General features: G+C 45.8%; 2 protein-coding genes across 5 annotated transcripts in view; one reads left to right on the top strand and one right to left on the bottom strand.

Moving 5' to 3' along the window:
* Positions 1 to 1043: 1043 nt before the first annotated feature.
* Dtwd2 (DTW domain containing 2) lies at positions 1044 to 9512 on the top strand. The gene is made up of 5 exons (XM_089545474.1): positions 1044 to 1265; positions 1354 to 1444; positions 4863 to 5162; positions 6427 to 6555; positions 7058 to 9512. The coding sequence occupies exons 1-5, from the start codon at positions 1171 to 1173 to the stop codon at positions 7226 to 7228; spliced, it is 786 nt and encodes a 261-aa protein (XP_089401600.1). The 5' UTR covers positions 1044 to 1170; the 3' UTR covers positions 7229 to 9512.
* Positions 9513 to 9947: 435 nt separating this feature from the next.
* Positions 9948 to 20211, bottom strand: part of LOC149342932 (3'-5' RNA helicase YTHDC2-like) — a 50477-nt gene continuing 40213 nt past the window's right edge. For all 4 annotated transcript variants that reach the window (XM_089545466.1, XM_089545467.1, XM_089545468.1 and 1 more), the window contains 4 exons: positions 18428 to 18651; positions 16994 to 17151; positions 12931 to 13015; positions 9948 to 11420 (listed from right to left, as the gene is read on the bottom strand). In XM_089545466.1, coding sequence (XP_089401592.1) covers positions 11337 to 11420; positions 12931 to 13015; positions 16994 to 17151; positions 18428 to 18651 — 551 coding nt within the window. In that variant the 3' untranslated portion in view covers positions 9948 to 11336. The remainder of the gene's footprint in view (positions 11421 to 12930; positions 13016 to 16993; positions 17152 to 18427; positions 18652 to 20211) is intronic.

Raw genomic sequence — 20211 nt, 5'->3', positions numbered from 1 at the left:
ATCCGCAGGCCCCGCGATCGCCGGCTCCCCAGCCGAAGACAAGGGACGTGAATCACAGCCCTTGGAATTTCCGGATGATGCCCGCGTTTCTCGAGAACAATCGATGGTCCAGCACGTTTCAGGTATCGCTGTAAAGCGTGCACACACACGAGAAGATTTCGCGCAAGCGCGAAGCCCAGCAAAATTCCTGAGCGTGACCGTCCGCAAAATAAAGTGGTATTTTGGAAGAAGAACAAACGCAGAGCTTATGATGCTCACAGGGACGATTGATTACTTCCCAGTTTTTGTTCCTGATCCGATTCAGCTAATCAAAAATTTGATTTACTTTTCGCGTTACACAAGCACGACCGTATTTCAGTGACGCATAAAAGCGTCTCTCGCACTCTGGAGCAAAGTTCGTGACAACCGAAAGCACGCGAAACGTGCAGCGCGTGCGACAGGCGCTGTTAATCAAATCTAGGCGGGAAGAAAAAGAAGAAAACGAGCGTTGTACAGAAGAACGTGCACTAAGCACCACTCACCAGACCTGGCGCAGTCGTCGCGTCCGCGCTCGATTTGAGCTCCCGATGTTGGCGTCTGATCGCTGTCACAGTGTCCCGAGTCTTTAGGCTTCGCGCAAAAGAAACTCGCTCACAAAGGCTCACAGCGCTACCCTGTCATGCAACTCGGCAGCTACCTGTCCCAGCTCACCGTTTTGGCGCACTGGACTACCATTACGCAAAGAGCTACCGCACCGCTTTTTGGAAACAAGCAAAAAGCGAGCGAGACCGCAGGAAAAACATCGGCGGATCGGTTTGAGTGGCGGGCCCCCAAGCCGTTGCCAAAGCTAAACAGCAGAATCCAGAAGCCTGAGCTCGAGTACTTCGTTAGCAGATTGGACGCTTTTTAGTTGCGTTGAAACTATGAATCAGCACGGTGGTGTTTAAACTTTGAGTGATTTGCTTAAAAAGTGCATTTGAATTTCTTTACTCAACGGTTGTAAAAACAGCGCGAAGTTTAAAAAACCTCCCAACGACCAAAGTAAAAAGAAAAAAACTAATATGGCGGCGCGCAGCTAGCCTTGTTTTCTTGGTTCTTCCATACATTTTTGCAATGCGTCTTTCTGGAAGCTCCTGCGTTCTCGCGAAATTAGCTTGATTAACTTGTGTGAGTGCGTGGTAATTTAAGCTCATGGCTACGAGCGAGGACGAGACTGAGGTTTTTAGCCATCTCGGCAACATCTTGGCCGACCCACCTCCAAAGCGGGACTTGTGCAACAAGTGCAGGTAGGTGGGAACTTGAGCTGACGCCTTTGATAAAATCATTGCGATTTACCGTTATCCTTGATTCAACTCTCTTCTTAAAATCACGCAGGCGGCCACCGTCGGTGTGCTGGTGCTGTTCGTTGCCGGAAAGCCCCGTTGTGACCGCCAGCAAAGTTTACATCCTCCAACATCCCGGAGAGGTAAGAACGGCGTGCCTCAATTTGATGCCCCCGACGTGGGCCCGATTCTCAAAATTGGCTTCAACATGTTGACTTGTGGTTAAGCGTAGAAATCCAGTGCGCCGAGATTTACGCGTGCGCCGAGGGCTCTGGGCAGCTGATGTAACGGAGAGGCTCTATGTGCTCAGCGCCGGTGTGAATCGACTTCTATTTATTGAAAAAAAAATTGATGAGAGATATGCTGGCCAGATGCTTCTGCTCCAGATAGCATGAACGGCACACATTATCAGTGTTTGCTTTACTAAACATACGGCATTATCCAACTACTTCCAGTTAAATCGCGTACATAGAACTGCTCTCTTGCATTCATGCTCTACACGCACTCATTTGCACATATCTTTAGTGGGGCTTATCTGCATATCATTGAGGATTTTTTTTTTTTCAGCCAGTGTAATGTGTGGATGTAAGCTTAACCAGTTGTTTATTATTATTATTTTAATGTTAAGCTGTAGTAGGCAACATACCGATGCTTTGACCTGAGAGGTCCTGCAATGTGACTGCTTGTTAACTGACTGCACGATAATACCATACTACGCACTCAAAGAATAGCTCAAAGGACGGCATTTGGTAGACAATGCATTCATGTTACAGTTGTAGCAGCTGAAGTTGCCGGCATGGCCAGCATTGCCAACTGTCAGAGATCCTCTTTTAGTGTCTTTAAGTGATGCAACAAGTCAGTGGAAAAATGACAGGTTCCTTACAAATGCCTGTCGTGTAGGGGTGTGTGACTGTGCAGAATTCTCTGACAGTGATTCGAATATCTTCCTATTCAGTTTGCTCAATGAATAAAATAATGGGTGTTCTAAATTATTCAAAAGTACTCAAACGTGTTGAATAGTTTTTGGATTGAAACAAAAAAAACTGTTTTTGATTCAAGAAGTAGTTTTCTTCGACGGCTGTTTCAAAAAGGGCCCTCTCTGATGTCGCACTACACACTGCTGCAATTGGTTTATGTGGGCAGGAAGATCCATGACGCTACGCAGTCCGTTGGTGTGGCAACGCCCTTTATGGTCATTATTAGCAGTACTTATTAACAAATGAATGTACCCTCTCCTGCTTGGACCAGTTTGGTCTGCAGTATTATGTAAATAAATAAAATAAATAAGCATGACCTCCAAGATTGGGAGACACAGCGGGGTTTAGCTAGACCTGTCACGATGCCCGATCTCTCGGGCCATGGATCATAGCTCGCACATCTCTCATCTGCCGAGATGTTGTGCTAGTTCATTTCTTATCATCAGCAGTAAGAACGAACAGAACGAATTGAGGTTGACCATTTTTAATAAATTAGTGCATTCTAATGACAAAGAGATTACTTTCACTTAAAATGGAGCTTTCGTAAGGTAGAAAATGACCAAAAATTGATGATTGGCATTGATTGATTGGTTGAAAAGACTTCATTAAAACAAAAGATGATTGAAGAGGTATTGGCAGAGATGGGGGTACCACCAACACTGGGCATTTTTGCAAGCAAACTGCTGTGGTGTCGAGACAGTAGGGTACACCACCGTTTGCTTCTTAGAGTCAATTTTTGGTTGGAACAAAAATTAGGTGGAGTTGTCCTCATTGCTCATTTAAAGAAAACTTGGGAGACACAACACACCTTAAGAGTGGAATGCGAGAGCATTAGAGACCCCCATTGTTGCTACTTTGGTGTTTGTGTCATTTGTTATGCTTTTCGGGGTTGCTCCTCGGACACTCATCAGAACTTGCCGGTCCACTTCAATTGCACAACTGAATCAGCAGGTGAGACAGGATTGGTTGAGTACTGATGCACCACATAAAAGTTGATTTCTCGAGACCTCACTGTCCGGTGCTCGCTCACAGTCCTGTGGGCCGATTGTAAATACATCACAAGGTCACTTGACCTCTCTCGAGGAATCGTCTATTTAAAGGGGCTCTCAATAAAGTTTCGGTATGCATGAGGTGTTAAAGGACAACGCTTCATGAATATTCTCCAGCAAGAATTTTTGGAATGCGTTTTGTAGAAGCTGAGTTATCTGTAGTGACTTACGTAGACGCATGAGACGGAGGCAGATGCGAGTATGAAAAAGTACCCTGAAAGGGCTTGCAAACTTTTGCGCGTGAGCGCGTGATTGTGGGTTCTCTGCCACATGTAGAAGTGTTTTATTTGGCTCAGGTGTTCGTGACGACACAGTGTTGTGATTGAGCGAGTTTATGCACTCTCCTTAGAAGGCGTTTCAGAACCCTTAAATCTCCACCTGCCACTGTGGGCAGGTAGTGATGACGGTTGTTGTGGCCTCTCTCAACCAGTCAAAGGATTTCGTGACACAAGCCGCCATTTTTGTGGAATGTGGACTCTAATGCCAGCATATTAATATACCTACTATGTGTTGCATTTCCCTATGGTAACCAATGTTGCATCTTTTGGAAGCTATAACTACACAAGTTTATAGCACCGCGGCAGGCACCCACATGCCAGGAGTCAAACCAAATATTCATACAATACCGTTCTTACTGGTATAATTTGCGCACCCCAAAAATTTTACCTGGATAAAAAGAAAAAAAAACTTTTGATTGCATATTTTGCGCTCTCTGTATATTTTGTTCACCAGCATGTACACCGGTGTGCGCAGGGCAGGCTTAGAAAAATCGGCGTGGCTGCTTCGCCGAGTGCGGTTGTTGCGAAAGGTGGGATTGTGCGCCGTTTACCTGGCTCGCTTGCGCTGGCGGGCCCGTTGCCGAATGGACAGTTGTGCGCGCCCGAATCCGGAACTACTGAACAGTTTGCTGTTCAGTTTGCCGCTGGTCGGCTGGGCCGTCCGGTAGGGCACAGTTTTTTCACCAGTTATCTCCTTTGCCTCCAACTGCTGGCTTTGGGATTGTGCGTTTATTGCTTAGAGCTGCGTACGAGTCATCATATGCCATCCTGCTGGGAACGACATAATGTTGGGCGGTGCGCGAGGGGGGTATGCGTCTTACATTGGAGTCAAAATTTTTTTCTTCACCCAGCGAGAGGTGCGAGATGTGGGAGGGTCCACGTATAGGTGGCAATATACTGTATATATTGCGTGTTGTGACCTTTGCAAGGTTCTTTAGGACGTACTCAGATAATTTTTGCGTAATTTGCTCACCCCCTTTTTGAAGCCTTAATTTAAAGAAAAAAAAAGTGCGCAAATTATGCAAGTAACTTTGGTATTTTACGAATATTTGGTTTTAGAATATTCGAGTATTAATCTGAGTATTGCATTCGTATTAGATTCAGTTCATCATTATTCAATTTGTGTCCGATTTGGTTGTTAGTTTCATTATTTGCATTCGATTCGGTTTCGAAAAAGCAATATTTACACACCCCAACGATCGTGTTTAGGCCCTCCTTTATTGCCTCATGTGAGCAAATTCTATTCTTTCTTCGTAGGTGAAACGGAACTTGTCTACAGCACCTATGCTAGAAGCAGCACTATCCAGCGAGCGATGCATAATTCTCCGAGGTCGTAGGTTCTCAAGGGAACGCTGCAGAGCCCTTGAAAGCATCCTCGATGAGTCTGCATCAGCAGACACCATCCTGCTGTACCCTGGCCCTGAAGCCAAGGATGTGCAGACCTTGTCTACTGTCCAACAGCGAGGACGAGGCTACAACATTGTGGTTCTGGATGGCACATGGTCGCAAGCTCGCTCGCTCTTCTTCAATAGCCCGCAGCTACACTCGTTGCTACAGGTATGCACGTCTGAAAAAGTGTTTGCAGTGTTATGCCATGGCTAGCCTTGTGTTTAGAATTACACACTTTACACAACTGGCATTCTCGGCTGATAAACCCACCAGGCACCTTGTGTTATTTATATTGGTATTGGTATGTGGGGTATAACGTCGCGAAGCGGCACATGGGCTATGAGGGATGCTGTAGTGGAGGGCGCCAGATTAATTTAGACCACCTAGGGTTCTTTAACATGCACAGACATTGCACAGCACATACGCATTTTTGCAATTTGCCTCCAGTGAAATGTCGCCACTGCGGCCGGAATTCGATCCCGCAACCTTAGGCTCAGGAGTCAAACGCCAAAGCCTAAACCACATCGTAGAGTCTGTGTTTATTGGTGGCCACTGCAAAAAGCCTTCAATACCCTCATAGACAAGCGACTGTGTGGTTAGTAAACACAAATGCAGGCATGAAAAGTAGGACTGATACTCACCCTTGATACCTGGGTACTGAAAGTCTGGAACGCACCTTTTTGTATATTATTTTCCTACATAAGGTTGAAAATTTGAACTGAAAAGCTTGAGTGTGACGTAATTAATATCAGGCCATTTAATACAGTCCGTTTCGGTTTCGACTTTGGACAGCACGGGCATAGTGTGACGTCAGGTTGATGTACGAGCGTCACACAAGTGCCCCCCGACTGCTGCAAGGCTGTGATTGTGTGCACACCATCCAGTGACGCACATGCGTACTTTGCGGAGCACTGACCAATAAGGTCGCGACTCGTGAGATTGGCGCTCTGCTACGCGTCATAGGTATCTGCATGACGTCACATTGTTTACGTCACATCGACTGCTCGTCATGGGGATGTCGCTACCGATGGGTGTTGAATTGCGAGGTCTCTGTACGGCCTGTGATTAAAACCAAATTAAAATTTCTTGGCCAAAGGAAGTGTTACTATTACCTGGGGGGCATCTCTGTATAACCAAGAAGGTGGTCGTATTTTTTTTTTAGCTTTGTAATTTCGTGTCTATTGGCCTTTAACACAGAGCATGTAAGAAAAAATTCTCTTTTAGCTAGTTAAGCAAGGCGCGAGTTGAGTGCTTGGTTTGAGTGGCATCTTCCTCAAAATGTAATATGCAGAATAGAATTTTTTGCCTCGCCTTTTCATTTTTCCTTTCTTTGTACAAAACTGTTATGGTGCTTCAAACGTGCAAAAACATGCAGGGAAGGTTCTCATGTGAGCTTTGTACAGACCCCTGTATCCTACTGTGGTCTTTCCAGGTACAGATAAACGCGTCTCAAGCAAGTCACTACGTGATAAGGACTCAGCCAACCAGTGAATGCCTTTCGACAGTGGAAACAGTGGCTTATGCCCTGGCAGCCCTTGAAGGAAAGCCACACTTACAGGAGGCAAGTCTTTCTCTGTCCATGACCACTTCGGCCATTATCAACCATAAATGGTATCAGAGATCAACCTTGGCTACAGTGAAAGATTATTAAAGCTCCACAAAAGGTATGCCTAACCTAACCGTATATACAAGCTTAGTAGATTGTCCATTGCATTTACCAAGTTTGAGGGGTGGTGCCAGTCTAGCTGCTGCTTAGCAAGTATAATACCTCTGGATGCTTAAAAGTGTTTACCACTGTCACGGTTATCTCTGTTAGATTGCGAAAGGTCCACCTTACTTAGCGTGTGCCATGCTTGGCTTGGCACTGTAGACATCCTAACCAGGGTTGCTATTGCAGCATGCCGACGAAGTGGCCAGCTGTGTATGTATGCCGAGGTTGAAAACAACAAGCAGCCCTCACATATTGTAACAAAATTTACCAACATGTTAACTATTTACTGCATCAGTGGCGACTAACAGTTAATATTACTGGTATCCTTCTCCTTCCATCTCTTACCTCAAAGGTGCTGACGAGGCCACTGCAGACGCTGTGTCGTCACCAGTTGGAACGTGGTGCTGTGACCCACCAGAGCAAAGAGTTTCTGATTCAGAATGGACTGTACATGAAACCACTGTCCCGGCGCATCATCCACAAGTTGGCTCGTAATGAAGATCTCAAAGACGCCTTGAAGTGACCGGTCGCCTATGTGTGTTGTGACTGGTGTAGCAAGATGCATTCATTGTATGTGTGCAGTGCTTCAATGCAGGACAGAAACAAGCAGGGCGTGCAACCTGAAGGAATGCCACACAGTGCGGTGTCTTGCCTGTTTGACGCGCATATCAAAGCATCGAATGGACATGGCTACCACTGTTGAGAAGTCTGCAGGCAGGCTCAGGGTTTGTCTTGCAATATGAAGGAGAGATCAGTGTTTATCACATGTTCCTGAATAGCTCTGCATAAGTTGACATCTGCCTGCTAGGACTACTTCTAGTCACTGACTGCACAACAGCGTAATGGTAGCGAGGAGCAAGATCGAAAAGTGACCTTTGCTTGGTCTAAGGATTGTTTATGCCATCATTACTAGATGGCGCAGAAGAATGTGCAATCGAAAAAGTTTGCAGACCATGTAAGTGTGTTCGAGCAAGCCTGTCTGTCTGTGCCACTCTCCAGCAAAACAGCACGCCGTCAAGACGCACATTTAAAGGGATGTATTTGCAGGCATGTCGGCTGAACACGCACCAGTTGCTGGTACCTTACTGCAGTGCCGATTTGGCAGCTTAATTGTGTGCTTTTTGCCTCGGCTGCGCAATTAGTTCAAGAAATTATGTGCAGTGATGTGTGTGGTACTGGGTTGAAGATATGGATAAGGGCTTTGGTGCAGATGTCAAAGCTTGTGACTTTCACTTCCCATTGCATGGTCGAAGCAAAAGCCTGCTACAAAGGCTGTTGAAATGGCACTTTGCAGTAGGATATGTTTACCAGCGGGAGCGTATACTCCGTTTCATGCATAAGAGGCAACGCTACCAAAGCTAGCGTGCGTCTGTCTGTGCAGGCTAAGCCTGTGCCCAGAAAGTAGTCTGCCATGTAATCAAAATGAACACAAGCATATTTCGTTGCGACAACCCTAAAGTGCCGTGACTGGCACCTCCTTGACTTCGTTTTGCCTCCAGACACATTTTTGTCCTGCGACTCATCGAGACTTTGAGAAGCAAGAATTACATGTGGCGGTATGATACACGGTTGGCAGGGTGAACTGCTCAGGCTCGATCCATGCCCAAAAAGTAGTTCACACTCAGTGCAAATGATTGCCAGATAGCCCAAACAGTGAGCACCTCACAGCTTCGGCCACGATTTTCAATGCTACCCCAACATTTTACACTGCTTTGTTTTCATCCAAACACTCATCGGAGTTTCAAGAAGAACAAATTATTTGTGGCGGAGCAACATGATTTCGCGGACACACTACTTCCACAGCCTCTGCAGTGTATGAAACGGAGTATACTAGCTAAAATGTTTGAACTGACACTCCCATGACAGGACTTGATGAAGCACATTGGAATCACAAACAAAATATTATTGAATTTATTGTTCGGGACTGCATCAGAATGCTATGTACAATGAAAATTCCAACAATGTGCAGCAATTCTGTTATAGTCCTAGGAGAAGCAAATAAAGCACAGTAAAAACAAAAGTACTGAGCAGTAAATCACTTGGCACTGCAAAAGAAAATGGCAGTGCAGACAGAATTTTTGATCACAGACCTAGCGACTAGATACACAGTATGCCTTCCACAAGGCGCTCAGTCTTAACAGACCACATTAAGTGCTCAATAATTTGACCATGCCCTTGCAGACTATTATATAAACAGACAGAGCGCAGGGCAAGAAAGAAAAATAATTCTTAAACAATCTACCCCAATGTAGACATGAGTGTCCTGAGAGAGTGTTTTAAGAGGACTGTGCTTTGAAAAACTAAGAAAGCCCTTAGCAAGGGATTGTCCAACATCTGCCTTTGCATACCGCATCATACCTTGCACCAACTTTGTAAAACACCCAGATGGTAACAGCATGGCAACTATACGTGACCACTTTCCTCCTCTGCACTAGTACTGTCCATTCATACGACATGCTTACTGCAGACAACTAGTCCTTGTCCAACAAAATGCAACAAGATGACAAAAATTGGAAACAGTAAACAAACTAGACGCTGGAAAACCTGGCGCCATGGTCAAATGAACCCATCTGTACGTGTGTATATGTGCTTCTCAACGTGTCTCGCAGACCTTGTGCGTAAAGATACAGTCTGCCCATTTTAACAAACAAGCCAGCAAGATATTTATTCGAGAATAAGCTAACCCAAAATCCCACCCTTGCACCAGAAAATTCGCTTGAGTGAAGCTGAACCTGATATGTCTTGCAAACAATAGAATTCACCCAGATGGTAACGGCACGTCAACTATATGTGACCATTTCCCTTCTCACCATCCCACTCATACGACATGCTTACTGCAGACAACTAGTCCTTGTCCAGCAAAATGCAAGATGAAAACAAACTGAAAACAGTAAACAAACTAGACGCTGGAAACCTAGCGCCATGGTCAATTGAACCCATCTGTATGTACATATGTGTTTCTCAACGTGTCTCGCAGAACTTGAGTATAAAGATACAGAAGCCATTTAAGGCTGCCTATTTTAACGAATGAGCCAGCAGGGTATCTATTCAAGAATAAGTGAACCCACTGTCCCACCCTTGCATCAGAAAAGTCGCTTGAGTGAAGCTGAACCTGATATGTCTTGCAAACAATAAAATTAACCATTTCATTGTGTATGAGGAAATGCCCATTTGAGCTCGAAAACAAGGCTACAAAATCAGTCCAGACACCACTGTGAGAGCACGCCAATGCTCAACTGGAATGACAGTGTCCTCATTGCTTTAAGTAAGAATCCAACAAAAGTCGCACACCTCATGTCCCTGTGAAATGCATTTACTACAATCTGCACCCACAGAAATGATTAGCTGCAAACCAATTCTATGGTCCAAACATCTCTCCACCAGAGAAGTCGTGACAGAAGCACAACTTCAAATGTAAAGAATGGTCTTCACCATTGAAAAACACAGTACAGCCATTACAAGCTAAGAGCAGTTCATCAGCACTATTTATCAAGTGTGCAGCCTGCCACAAAAATCTATGCACAGCAGCGACAAATTATGACCTTCTGGACTTGCGCAGTTTGTGTGGTGTTCTCATCACAATTTCGAGTGCATTGCAAGCAGGATCAGCAAGTACAAGGTGTACCTGCAGAGTGATGGCTTGCTAATTTTTTGCAGAGGTTTTCTGACAAACTTCCCCGGACTGCCTCTGTTTGTTTTCAGTTATTGGCCGTAACTTGCACCTTGATAGTTGCAACATCAAAACCACATCATAAAAAGACAGCGACATACATTACTTGCAGTACCAATGAAAACAATCAACACAAGAAAAAATAACATCCTTTTTTTTTTTCCTTTCCTTCATTCAAAGCCAAAGGATTACTTCATGTGCAGCGCAAACCACTGTTCTTTTCTTTGTTTTTAAACTGAAAATGTGTTTTGTGCTGATGACTGCTGTCATGAAAATTTGAATTCAGGATTAAATTTCTGCCCCAAATGACAGCTACGACAGATAATTGCTCCACTGTTTTATCTATAAATCTCGATGCTCATTCACACAGGCATGCATTTATGAGCATTAACTCATACCATGGCCACAGCAGAGCTTATTTCACTAGTCAGAAGCTGCCAGCCAGACCAAAACAGTGACCAAAGCACTGGCCATAATGCCAATTTTGATGTTCTGCATTTAGCCAGAGTGTAGATGGCCAAACATTTTGAGCAACTCCTGCTTGTAAAAAGTGTAAAGATTCCACCAATCAGCACTGCAATTTGTCCACTTCAGATTGCACTACAAGTCCAAGTAGCCTGGCAAATGCGAATGATCTGCAGATTTTGCCACTGGAGACTTCATGCCACGCCATACACATTGCACATCAGTGCTGATAGTTCACAGACCTTATCCTTCCATGGGCCCAATAAAATCAAGCCGGATAAAGAAAAATATCAAGCCAAAACAACCTCAGCCACAGAAACTGTGGTTCTCACACACACTTATGAGTCAACCCGCAATTTAACACAAGGACAACTCCTTGAACAAGCTGCCAATGAGTGCTAGCCTTTTGCTTCCTTTGCCAGTCTCGACTTCTTGAGCACAAAGCAGATCGTTGAGTCCTCAGCGGTGGCGGGTACTAAGCACCATGAACGGGCCCTCAGTGTCTAGCGATGCTGGTAGCAGCGTTGGGCAGGCCGTCCCAAAGATGGCAAAGGGCCTCGCCAATTGCAGGCTCAAGCTCCTGCACCAAAAACATCATGTCAACATTTTGAGAACTAGCCCCTCAAGAGCAAAGCTTCTTTACATGATAAAAGACACTATCAGTGCTCAAAGTGAAGCATGGCACAAAATGCTGAACACAAGTGAAAAACAACACACCACAAGTGAGGATCGTACCACACACCTCTGCACATGCCAAGGGATATTCTACCAAATGAGCGACGGTGGTCAACTCGATTGCGTAAGAATATGCTTTTCTGTGTGCATGCGCATATACAAGGAGATGCAAGGCAAGAAAATGGCACCCTCGCATGCGGCCTGGCAGAGTGGTGGCAGAGCAGCCAATGGTTCGGCAGTTTCCGATTCTGGCGTGATGCACGCTCCGGAGGTAACTGGAAGTTTGCTCTTGCAGCCGCTCGGACGGGAAAGCGACCGTCGGCGCAGGCGAGCCAGGTAAAAAGGCGTGCAATTGACTTTTCTTTATCGGAACCAATTTACAAACGAATTGCTGAATTTCAAACACAATTCACTCAACTTCCGCAGCCGCGTGCTGCGACGCAAGTGCACCAATCTTCCGAAGCCTGCCCTGCATATGCACCCGTGTGCATGCTGGTAGCAGGGAGTGCAAAATATTCAGCAAACACAATTCACTCAACTTCCGTAGCCGCGTGCTGCGACGCAAGTGCACCGATCTTCCGAAGCCTGCCCTGCATATGCACCCGTGTGCATGCTGGTAGCAGGGAGTGCAAAATATGAAAGTAAAAGCTTTTCTTTTCTTTTTACAAATCCGGGTAATAAATTAGGGGTGCACAAATCACGCGAGTAAATGCAGTAATTGCAACCGCATTGTTGCGTGGCTGTTTCCTTTCAGCGAAGACTCCACGGACATTTGCTGGTTATACGCACTGTGCGCCCGGCGCCACCTTGTGCGAGGCATTAGAAAGGGACACCGAGCTCCATGCGTCTCATGCTAGCTTCTGTTGGTGTTCGTGGAGAAGGCAGCTGGGGCAGCTACAGTCAGCTCGAGACTCTTCCCGTGGAAGTCAAGGGAGCTGTGCGTTCTGAAATCGATGCATGCGCAATGCAGGTAACGCAGGTGCATATGTCTGGCAGATGCAGATGTAGGCGCTGCGCTTGCACCTAGTCAAGTTTGCTGCCGAGCACGTGTACAGAACACCAAGTGTCCATAGAGAAGGGGCTTTCAATACCCAGATGCCGCGATGCCATCCCGGAGGTGGTACGCTGAACCGAAACCATATGAACCAAGCATTCCAGAAACACCATATGGTCGCTTGCGAAACTCAGATTTCGAATCCGAAACATTCGGATCGAATCAAATGTTGAATACTTTACTATTCAACCAAATATTCAAAATTATCAAATATTCGCACACCCCAGTAAAAAGACAGTCTCCCTTTGACACATCATTCCTTACTTATTGTCACGCTCGGTTCACAGCCAGCTGGTTCAGATGCGTACCATTTCTCATTTGCAAGTAGTTTTTCTCAGTAGGTGCAGGACATCAAACTAACCTGGCCATCTCGGCTGATCTGCACCTTCTTGTTGTCATTCCAAGGATTCAGCAGATGTCTTGTGTTCTGGAAAGGCAGGTTACACCTGCAAGCACACAGGCAATTTTCACTAAATATGTTCATTCACCGGATCACTATCGTATTGCATAAAGTTGTCACCTTATAACATGCGACAAATCTTGAAAGAAAATTGGTGCCCAACAATAATCCTCAAATTTCCTTTTGTACAGCAGGAGCTGAAAACCCAGACTGCATGTGACTAGCAATCCATTTATCTTTAAAAATATGATTAACTGCACTGGTGCCCACTTCAATACTTAAACCATGCCAACAAGCAAACAGGTCAAATGTCAACAGACAAGAGTTGCGAGCATCCAAACGCATTTTTCAAAAAGTGGCCAGTAAGCTACAGCTTGATGTGGTTATTTCAGCGAGAAGCTGTCATATGGATCCAAGCTTGGTATTGGCTTTTATTTTTGTTTGGCTTTTGTGTTAGATGAGCAATGCATATACCGATAGTAAATACAAGTGGCTTCTCGCCTGTTTCCCTTTTCTTTGTGAACTCATTACACTGATGGTTATACCGGATGATTCCCTTTTAAACAGCTTTTTGCTGTAAAACACTTAACATAGGTAGCCTCATGTGTGGTGCAATAGTAATTTGTTGTATGCTTACATATGCAGGCCAGCCTAACAAAACCCGCAGAGCTACAGACATACAAAGGCATAAGTAAACTCCACAAGGGTAGGCAAGGTGGAAGGTATTTGTTGCACAACTGCAAAGATTTAGGAAAAAACATACTATTAGAGGCAATAAATACCTTTTCCTTTATGAATGCACCTCAGCTTTCAGCCTTCAAGGCTATTTAGGTGTGATGCACTTTGAACGGTTCCTATAGCACGATAGTGGTGCAAACAGGAAACATTATGTCCCCAAGACATGAGTAAGAGGTTTAACAACATATATAGCTGTATATACCATATATTGCCTATTGTACGTTGGCGTTTTATTCAAGAAATGACCTTCCAAAAGAAGGGGATCAATTTATAATTAGATCTGACCTATACGCGGAGTTGTAAAGTCGATCCATGTGAGCGGTTAAAAGTAGTTTCAACAGAGCCGTGGGTAGTACTATGCCCAGAGGACACATAGTTTCACTATGGTTGTCAGACATGGCGCGAAATCGGGTCTGCTTTAAAAAACAGGAATCCATATTGATATAAGCTCCAAAGTTTTGTTTTCATACAATGGAAGAGCTTTACTGACAAGCTGTGGGCATTCCACGGAAAAACTGCCAATGCATCGCAAGGAACTACTATACCATGTGATCAGTCATACGCACCCAAAAGTGTTTTTGAGTGTTTTTGCATGCCTTTTTGCCCTTATTGTATGTATTTCATTTCACACAGGTGACAGCCAGTTTGACCTGTCATAAAGGGGCGTGAGGGGATGTAGGAAACAAAGAAGCTACATCTTTGCGTGCTCTGCTCTATGCCGTTCCTTTCGCGGACCAAAGTTTGGACGGTACCCTGCCGTTGCGGAGGCAGCTCAAGATTGGGCTAATGACCAAAGAGGCATGAACCTGGGTGTTTGTTACAACAATGTTAAAGAGGAGGCACGCACTGTTGCGTGCGGGTGAATGAACAGGGTTTTTTTAATGATGAAACTGTTCTCGGATGGTTTTATATCATGTGGCACAGGAGTTGGGCTGCACTGCTAAAGCCCTGTAGCATGCTTATCCTGACCTCATGAAAAACGCGGTAGCAGACACTAGATGTGACCTGGCCATTATTCTGGGCTGAACAACACCTTTCTTTAACTGCCGGACATGGCACTGAACAAGCCATTCAAAAAGCAGCGCAATGTGTCAACGATGCCTGATATGGACTGCCAGCCAACGTGGTCTGTGAAGCGTTCTACACGTGCAGAATCCCAGGGCCACATCTGATGGGCAGCAGCAGCAGTCGCTCACAAGATGATGATTATTATAATTTATAATCAGCAATACAGTCGAACCCGGATATATCAAATTCGACGGGGATCGGAAAATAGTTCGATATAGCAAAAATTCGATATACATATATGGGCTAAAACTGCACTCCCGATCATAACAAATTGTGGCTTACCGTTTAGAACAGCCGCGAATCACATAGTATGGGCACGCAATGTGAAAGCGCTTTATTTCGCGGAAAAAAATGAAGGCCCTGCGCCTGCTGACTGACTGCTGAAATGTTCTCCGCTGCGGCGGCTGAGGACCGGACAGGAATGTCTTTGGGGAAAGCGCACCTTCCAGGGGCGTGGCGCGGCGTTCGATATATCCAATGTTCGGCGAAAATGGAATTCAATATACAACGCAACTGCCCTATACTTTTACATAGTATTTTCAAGGGGGTAATCTGTGTGTTCGATATAGCCAATAATTCGAAATATGCGGGTTCGATATATCCAGGTTCGACTGTATACAGGAACTGTAAATAGTACTTCCCTCTGCTATCCTTTTTTTACTATTGCTAATGCTGTTGCTTCATTTTTCGTGTCTCTCTACCGCATCCCGTTATTTATTTCCACCAGCTGCAGATCAAGTGTCTAATGGATATAATACCCCTGTCACACGGCCAGTTTCAATGGCCATCGAGTCGAGGGCCTTCGAGATTTTCGATCGCCATCGAACTCGAGGGAGTTGTGGTGCTGCTACACGGCAAATCTTAATGGCCATTGAAATGGATCTCACGTCTTATGCCAAGCTCGTGTGGCGCCACAATTGCTGCGTTCGGTTTTGCGCAAATAGCAATAATATTTTTATGAAACCTAACTAAAAGTTGAAGTACACTGTTTTTGCAGTCATAAGGCGCGTTCATACTTGTCACAAAAATCCGGTGAAAGAAGCGGATTCGCTTGCTGCAAAAACTAGGACCTGTTCTCATCTGTTGACGCCGGGCGAGGTGGACCCGCCACGCCGCTGCTGTTTCTCGCTTTTACACACCACTTCGCCGCTCGCGGCGTACACAGATACAGTGAAAAAAGAGCATAAATTTACGCTCTCTACGTACCACAAGCGTATGCATGCTTATGTAAGCTAAACACAAGCGCGTTCTCACTTCTAGTTCAGCGTATGCTAGCACAGATGGAAAAATAAACTCAGCCTATAGTGGCGCCATCTCGTTGTCAGGACGGGAACTATTGCTGTCAACAAACCGACTGTCCTCTTAGGCCTAGCAGTGGCAGAATTGTCACTCTAAATAAAAAAATAAAGCAAATTTATCGTTTGTACGTTTTCTTATAGGCAAGGTGAGATGAGCGAAAGACCGGTTCCCAATTAACGACCAGTGAACGGACTGAAAAAGGCTGCAACGATGAGAATTCAGTTCGAAGCGGGAGGTCCGGCTTTGAAGGGCGCTGCCATGTTTGTTTGTCGCCGCGATTCGGAAATCGGTCTGGACCGATCGGCTTTTTTTATGGAGAGCATAAACATAATGCACTTTAAACCAGACCAATAGATTTTTTTAAAATTATTGTGCACACTAATAGTTTACTGCTTGTATTAAAGTTTGAGAGAATAATGTTTGTTCATGCTTATGTATCGTGCACGAAAGTGCGCGTTGGTGCTGTTCGAAGCAATGCTAGTAACATCGGGCAAGGCTCGAAGGCCCTCGAAATCTCGATAGAGTTCCGGGCTGCTCCGTTGACTCGATAGACTATTGACTCGATGGCTATTCAAACTGGCCGTGTAGCAGCGCTCGATCGCCTTCGAGTCGATAGACTATCGGTTCGAGGGCCTTCGAAATGCCCGTATGACAGGGGTATAAGACAGTTTCTATGGCACCCATCTTTTTCCTTCTTTCTATAAAATTATTTTTCTCACCAGTACAGAACAAAGTAGGCCCCTGAAATTGTGGCACTTAAACTTGGCGAACACGATTACAGTCACCGTTGACACTGTGAATACAAGTGTTTCAGCAAATTCAGGTTCCAGGCAAGTTCAGCAAAGGCTCAGGTTTGACTGCTACCCGACAGCCAACCCTTTAAGATGGGAGGCTAATAATAATTGCCACCAGCCCTTGCCTGTGTTTCCATTCGATGAAGTAGCAGCGGCCGCCCGAGCTGCCGTCGAGGTCATCTGCCGGCCAGCTCATGTTGGAGGCAGGTCCTTGGAGCACAGCATAGCCCTGGAACTGTCCGCTGCCTTGCACGGAGAATATCAGCACCACTTCCTTGCCCTCCTGGTAGGGCGAAGTGAAAAACAGAGTGTAGCTTGTGCCATAAGGCACTGCAGCAGGACATGCACTCTGGTCAGACAGCAAAGGGCAAAACTGGGATGGCCTCGTGAGAGTAGTGTGCTGACAAATCACTAGAAAGACAAGGACGACATCAGTGTGCAGAAAGAACGAGAGATATGAACATGTCTGCAGCAAAAGTGATTTATGTTCATTCCAGCTGGTATGGCTTCTGTTATGTCTGGCGCTAAATGTGGCTCACATTTTGCAAGGGAATTAGGCACTGAAAGCGAATTGCACGAGCATGTTGCAGTACAAGTGGTTTCAGTACGTCGAAACTATTTCGTACGAAACCTTTATCAGCTCCATAAACTACAATCTCCCACAAGAGCTGCAATAAACAGCTGCAAAGAAAACATTCTGCATAACAAATGTGCCAACAGTATGTAGCATGAAGGACCAGCAACTGAATCCTTTGGTTGGTTCACGATATTTTGCACTTTGAAAATATGCCGTTCCTGCTAGGCCTGCAGTACTGTAGAACAAACAAACAAACAAACAAACAGGGATGGCCCTTAAGGTTTCCATCCGGCAGAAAATTTAGCGTTGTCGTCACAGATGGACCACCTGACACCTAGGTCACGTGACGATGTCATCCCAACCTGCCCACTGCTACAGGTGGCAATTACATCAATGACTGGCCATGAGAGGTTGCATGGGAAGAGCAACCTGGGTTTCACAAACCCCACCGGTGGCATAAGCCACCTGCCAGGGCACATCACTTAACTGATGATGATTGTGAATTTTTACTGCACAAGGGCATCTGTGGCCAAACAGCACCACGGCCCAAAGTGTTTTCGCGTACTCACGGCGGGTTCAAAGACCCACTTCCTAACCTTTCCACCTTAAAGAAGCCGAGCACCGGGTCAGGGAAAAAGCTGGTACCCACTGTATCACTGGTGGGTACTCAGCAGCACTAGAAATCGAACCCTGCACCTCCCGCATGCGAGGTGAATGCTCAAACTGCTAGGCCACTGCAGTGGTGCATCACATTGCTTAAATGCTGCACCACTGCGCAAAGAGCAGTATGATGAGGACTCCCAGTGATGTATGAATTCCAAGTGGAGAATATTCTGCATATACCTTTATTAAGGAGGAGCTTAAGTGTCCCCTCCAGTATTTGCAACTAACAAAATGACCCAAACGTAGCCTTTTCACTGGTTTCAGCCAGTGCACTATGCTTTGCTCCCTGCAAAAAAGAGAAAAGCATGTTGCCACTCACCCTCATGGCAGCCTGCAGCTTGCGATTAGTGCTGGGTCCCAAAGACCACAGGCCCGTGGAGACAGACACATCCACAGTCCGCTGGGTGCTGGCTTTGATGATGTAGAACCGACGGTGACTGCTGACCATGTGCTTGGGACTCATGCCACAGGGGCTGGGTTGGCCGCTGCTCGCGGAGCGCAGGGACGAGCAGTCTGACCGATCGTCAGAGCGCCATGAACCGCCTGCGTGCACACACACACTCAGTGGAAAGTGGACATAGTGCAGCTACTAGAACTGCATGAAAATGAAGAACATGCTGTTCACACAATTAGTACGAAACAACACAAAGGATGAAAAGAATGCAAGCACCTGTCCGTTACATTGCCTTCATTTTTGGTGCTTGACTACTCATATGCCAAATGACAAGGCCTTCGCTTGTCAGTTTGCCAGAAGGAAGCAACTTTCTGCACTGCAGTGAGACCTGCTACAGTTGCATCTCCCGCTACAACGAAATTCATGGTACACAAAAAAAGGTTTGTTTTGCACGAAACTTCATTATCACAAAAATTTGATGTGAAACACAGAAAGAATTGCCCAAGCAGCAGCAAAGACTTTTAATGCCAAAAATCGGTAAGCTTGGCTTGCTTGCGCTTCACAGCGAGAAATGCCGTCATGCAATTTTAACATCAAGTTAGCAAACCCACTGCGACATCATCATCATAGACAGCAATGAAATTCCTGACTACATCCAAAGTGTCCATCACCTCTGAGGCAGTTGCCACAGCAAGCGCGTCCTGTACGTCTTTATCTTTGTCATCGGAAAAGTCCTCATCATTCTGGGCAGCTTTGATGATCTACTCATCACTCACATCTTCGTGAACTATAACACAAGTGTCAGCGCCGATGTATTCGTCAAGGTCGAGATTAGGTGGCATGTTTCCCATATTTTCCAGCGTTTCCCAGGTAGCCGTGAACCCCGGAGCTGCTGATGGCTCTTCATTGTCGCCATCTGTAACGTGTTACGCCAGCCGAGTTTACAGGTCGATCTTCGGCAAATCTGGCGTGCCTGAAACAGTTCGCAATTGTTAAATGATCCACTGTGCTCCAGGCAGCAGACATAATTTACAGCGCCACGTACATGTCCACCTTCGTGTCTATCGGTTTTACAGTTGAAAGCAGCCGCTGAATTAACCTCCCATGGTAAGCACGCTTCAGGCTTAGGATCACATCCTGATCGACAGGCTGTAGGACAGATTTGCATTTCTGAGGGAAAAACCTCAGCTCCTTCTTAGTGGGCTTGACTTCGTCGGTGTGATGAGCTGAACAAGTGTCCTCAAGCAAGCAAACTTTACGGCCCTGCCGCTTCATGTCGCGATCGAATGCCGCCATCCACTCGGTGAAAATAGCGCGGGTCGTCCACGACTTGTTGTTTGCCTTGTACTGCACAGGTAGGCTACGGGTTCCCTTGAAACAGTGCGCTTTGGCACTTTTTCCGACGACTAATGGCGGACACTTGTCCGAGCCATCCATGTTTATGCAAAGCGGCACCGTGATATGTTTTTGTTGCGTTTGCCACCGTGACAGCGCTGCATCTTGAAGTCAAGCGTCCTGGCTGGCAAAATCTCGTACAATCTCGTACAGTAGCCCAGTCTCATCGGCGTTGCAGATGTATGCTGGTGCGAAGTTGCTTTAAATGCTGGCCATGTTGCTCGCCTTCCAAGCAGTTGCTCTGTCAGTGTCTGTGGACATCGATACGCCGCACAGCACTTTTATGCGATGTTATGGTGGGCCTTGAAACGGTT

This window comes from Amblyomma mixtum, chromosome 5 (assembly GCF_055824585.1).
Source record: "Amblyomma mixtum isolate Tamu chromosome 5, ASM5582458v1, whole genome shotgun sequence".
In the NCBI taxonomy this organism is placed as follows: domain Eukaryota; kingdom Metazoa; phylum Arthropoda; class Arachnida; order Ixodida; family Ixodidae; genus Amblyomma; species Amblyomma mixtum.
This window is presented reverse-complemented; position numbering and strand designations above follow the sequence as displayed.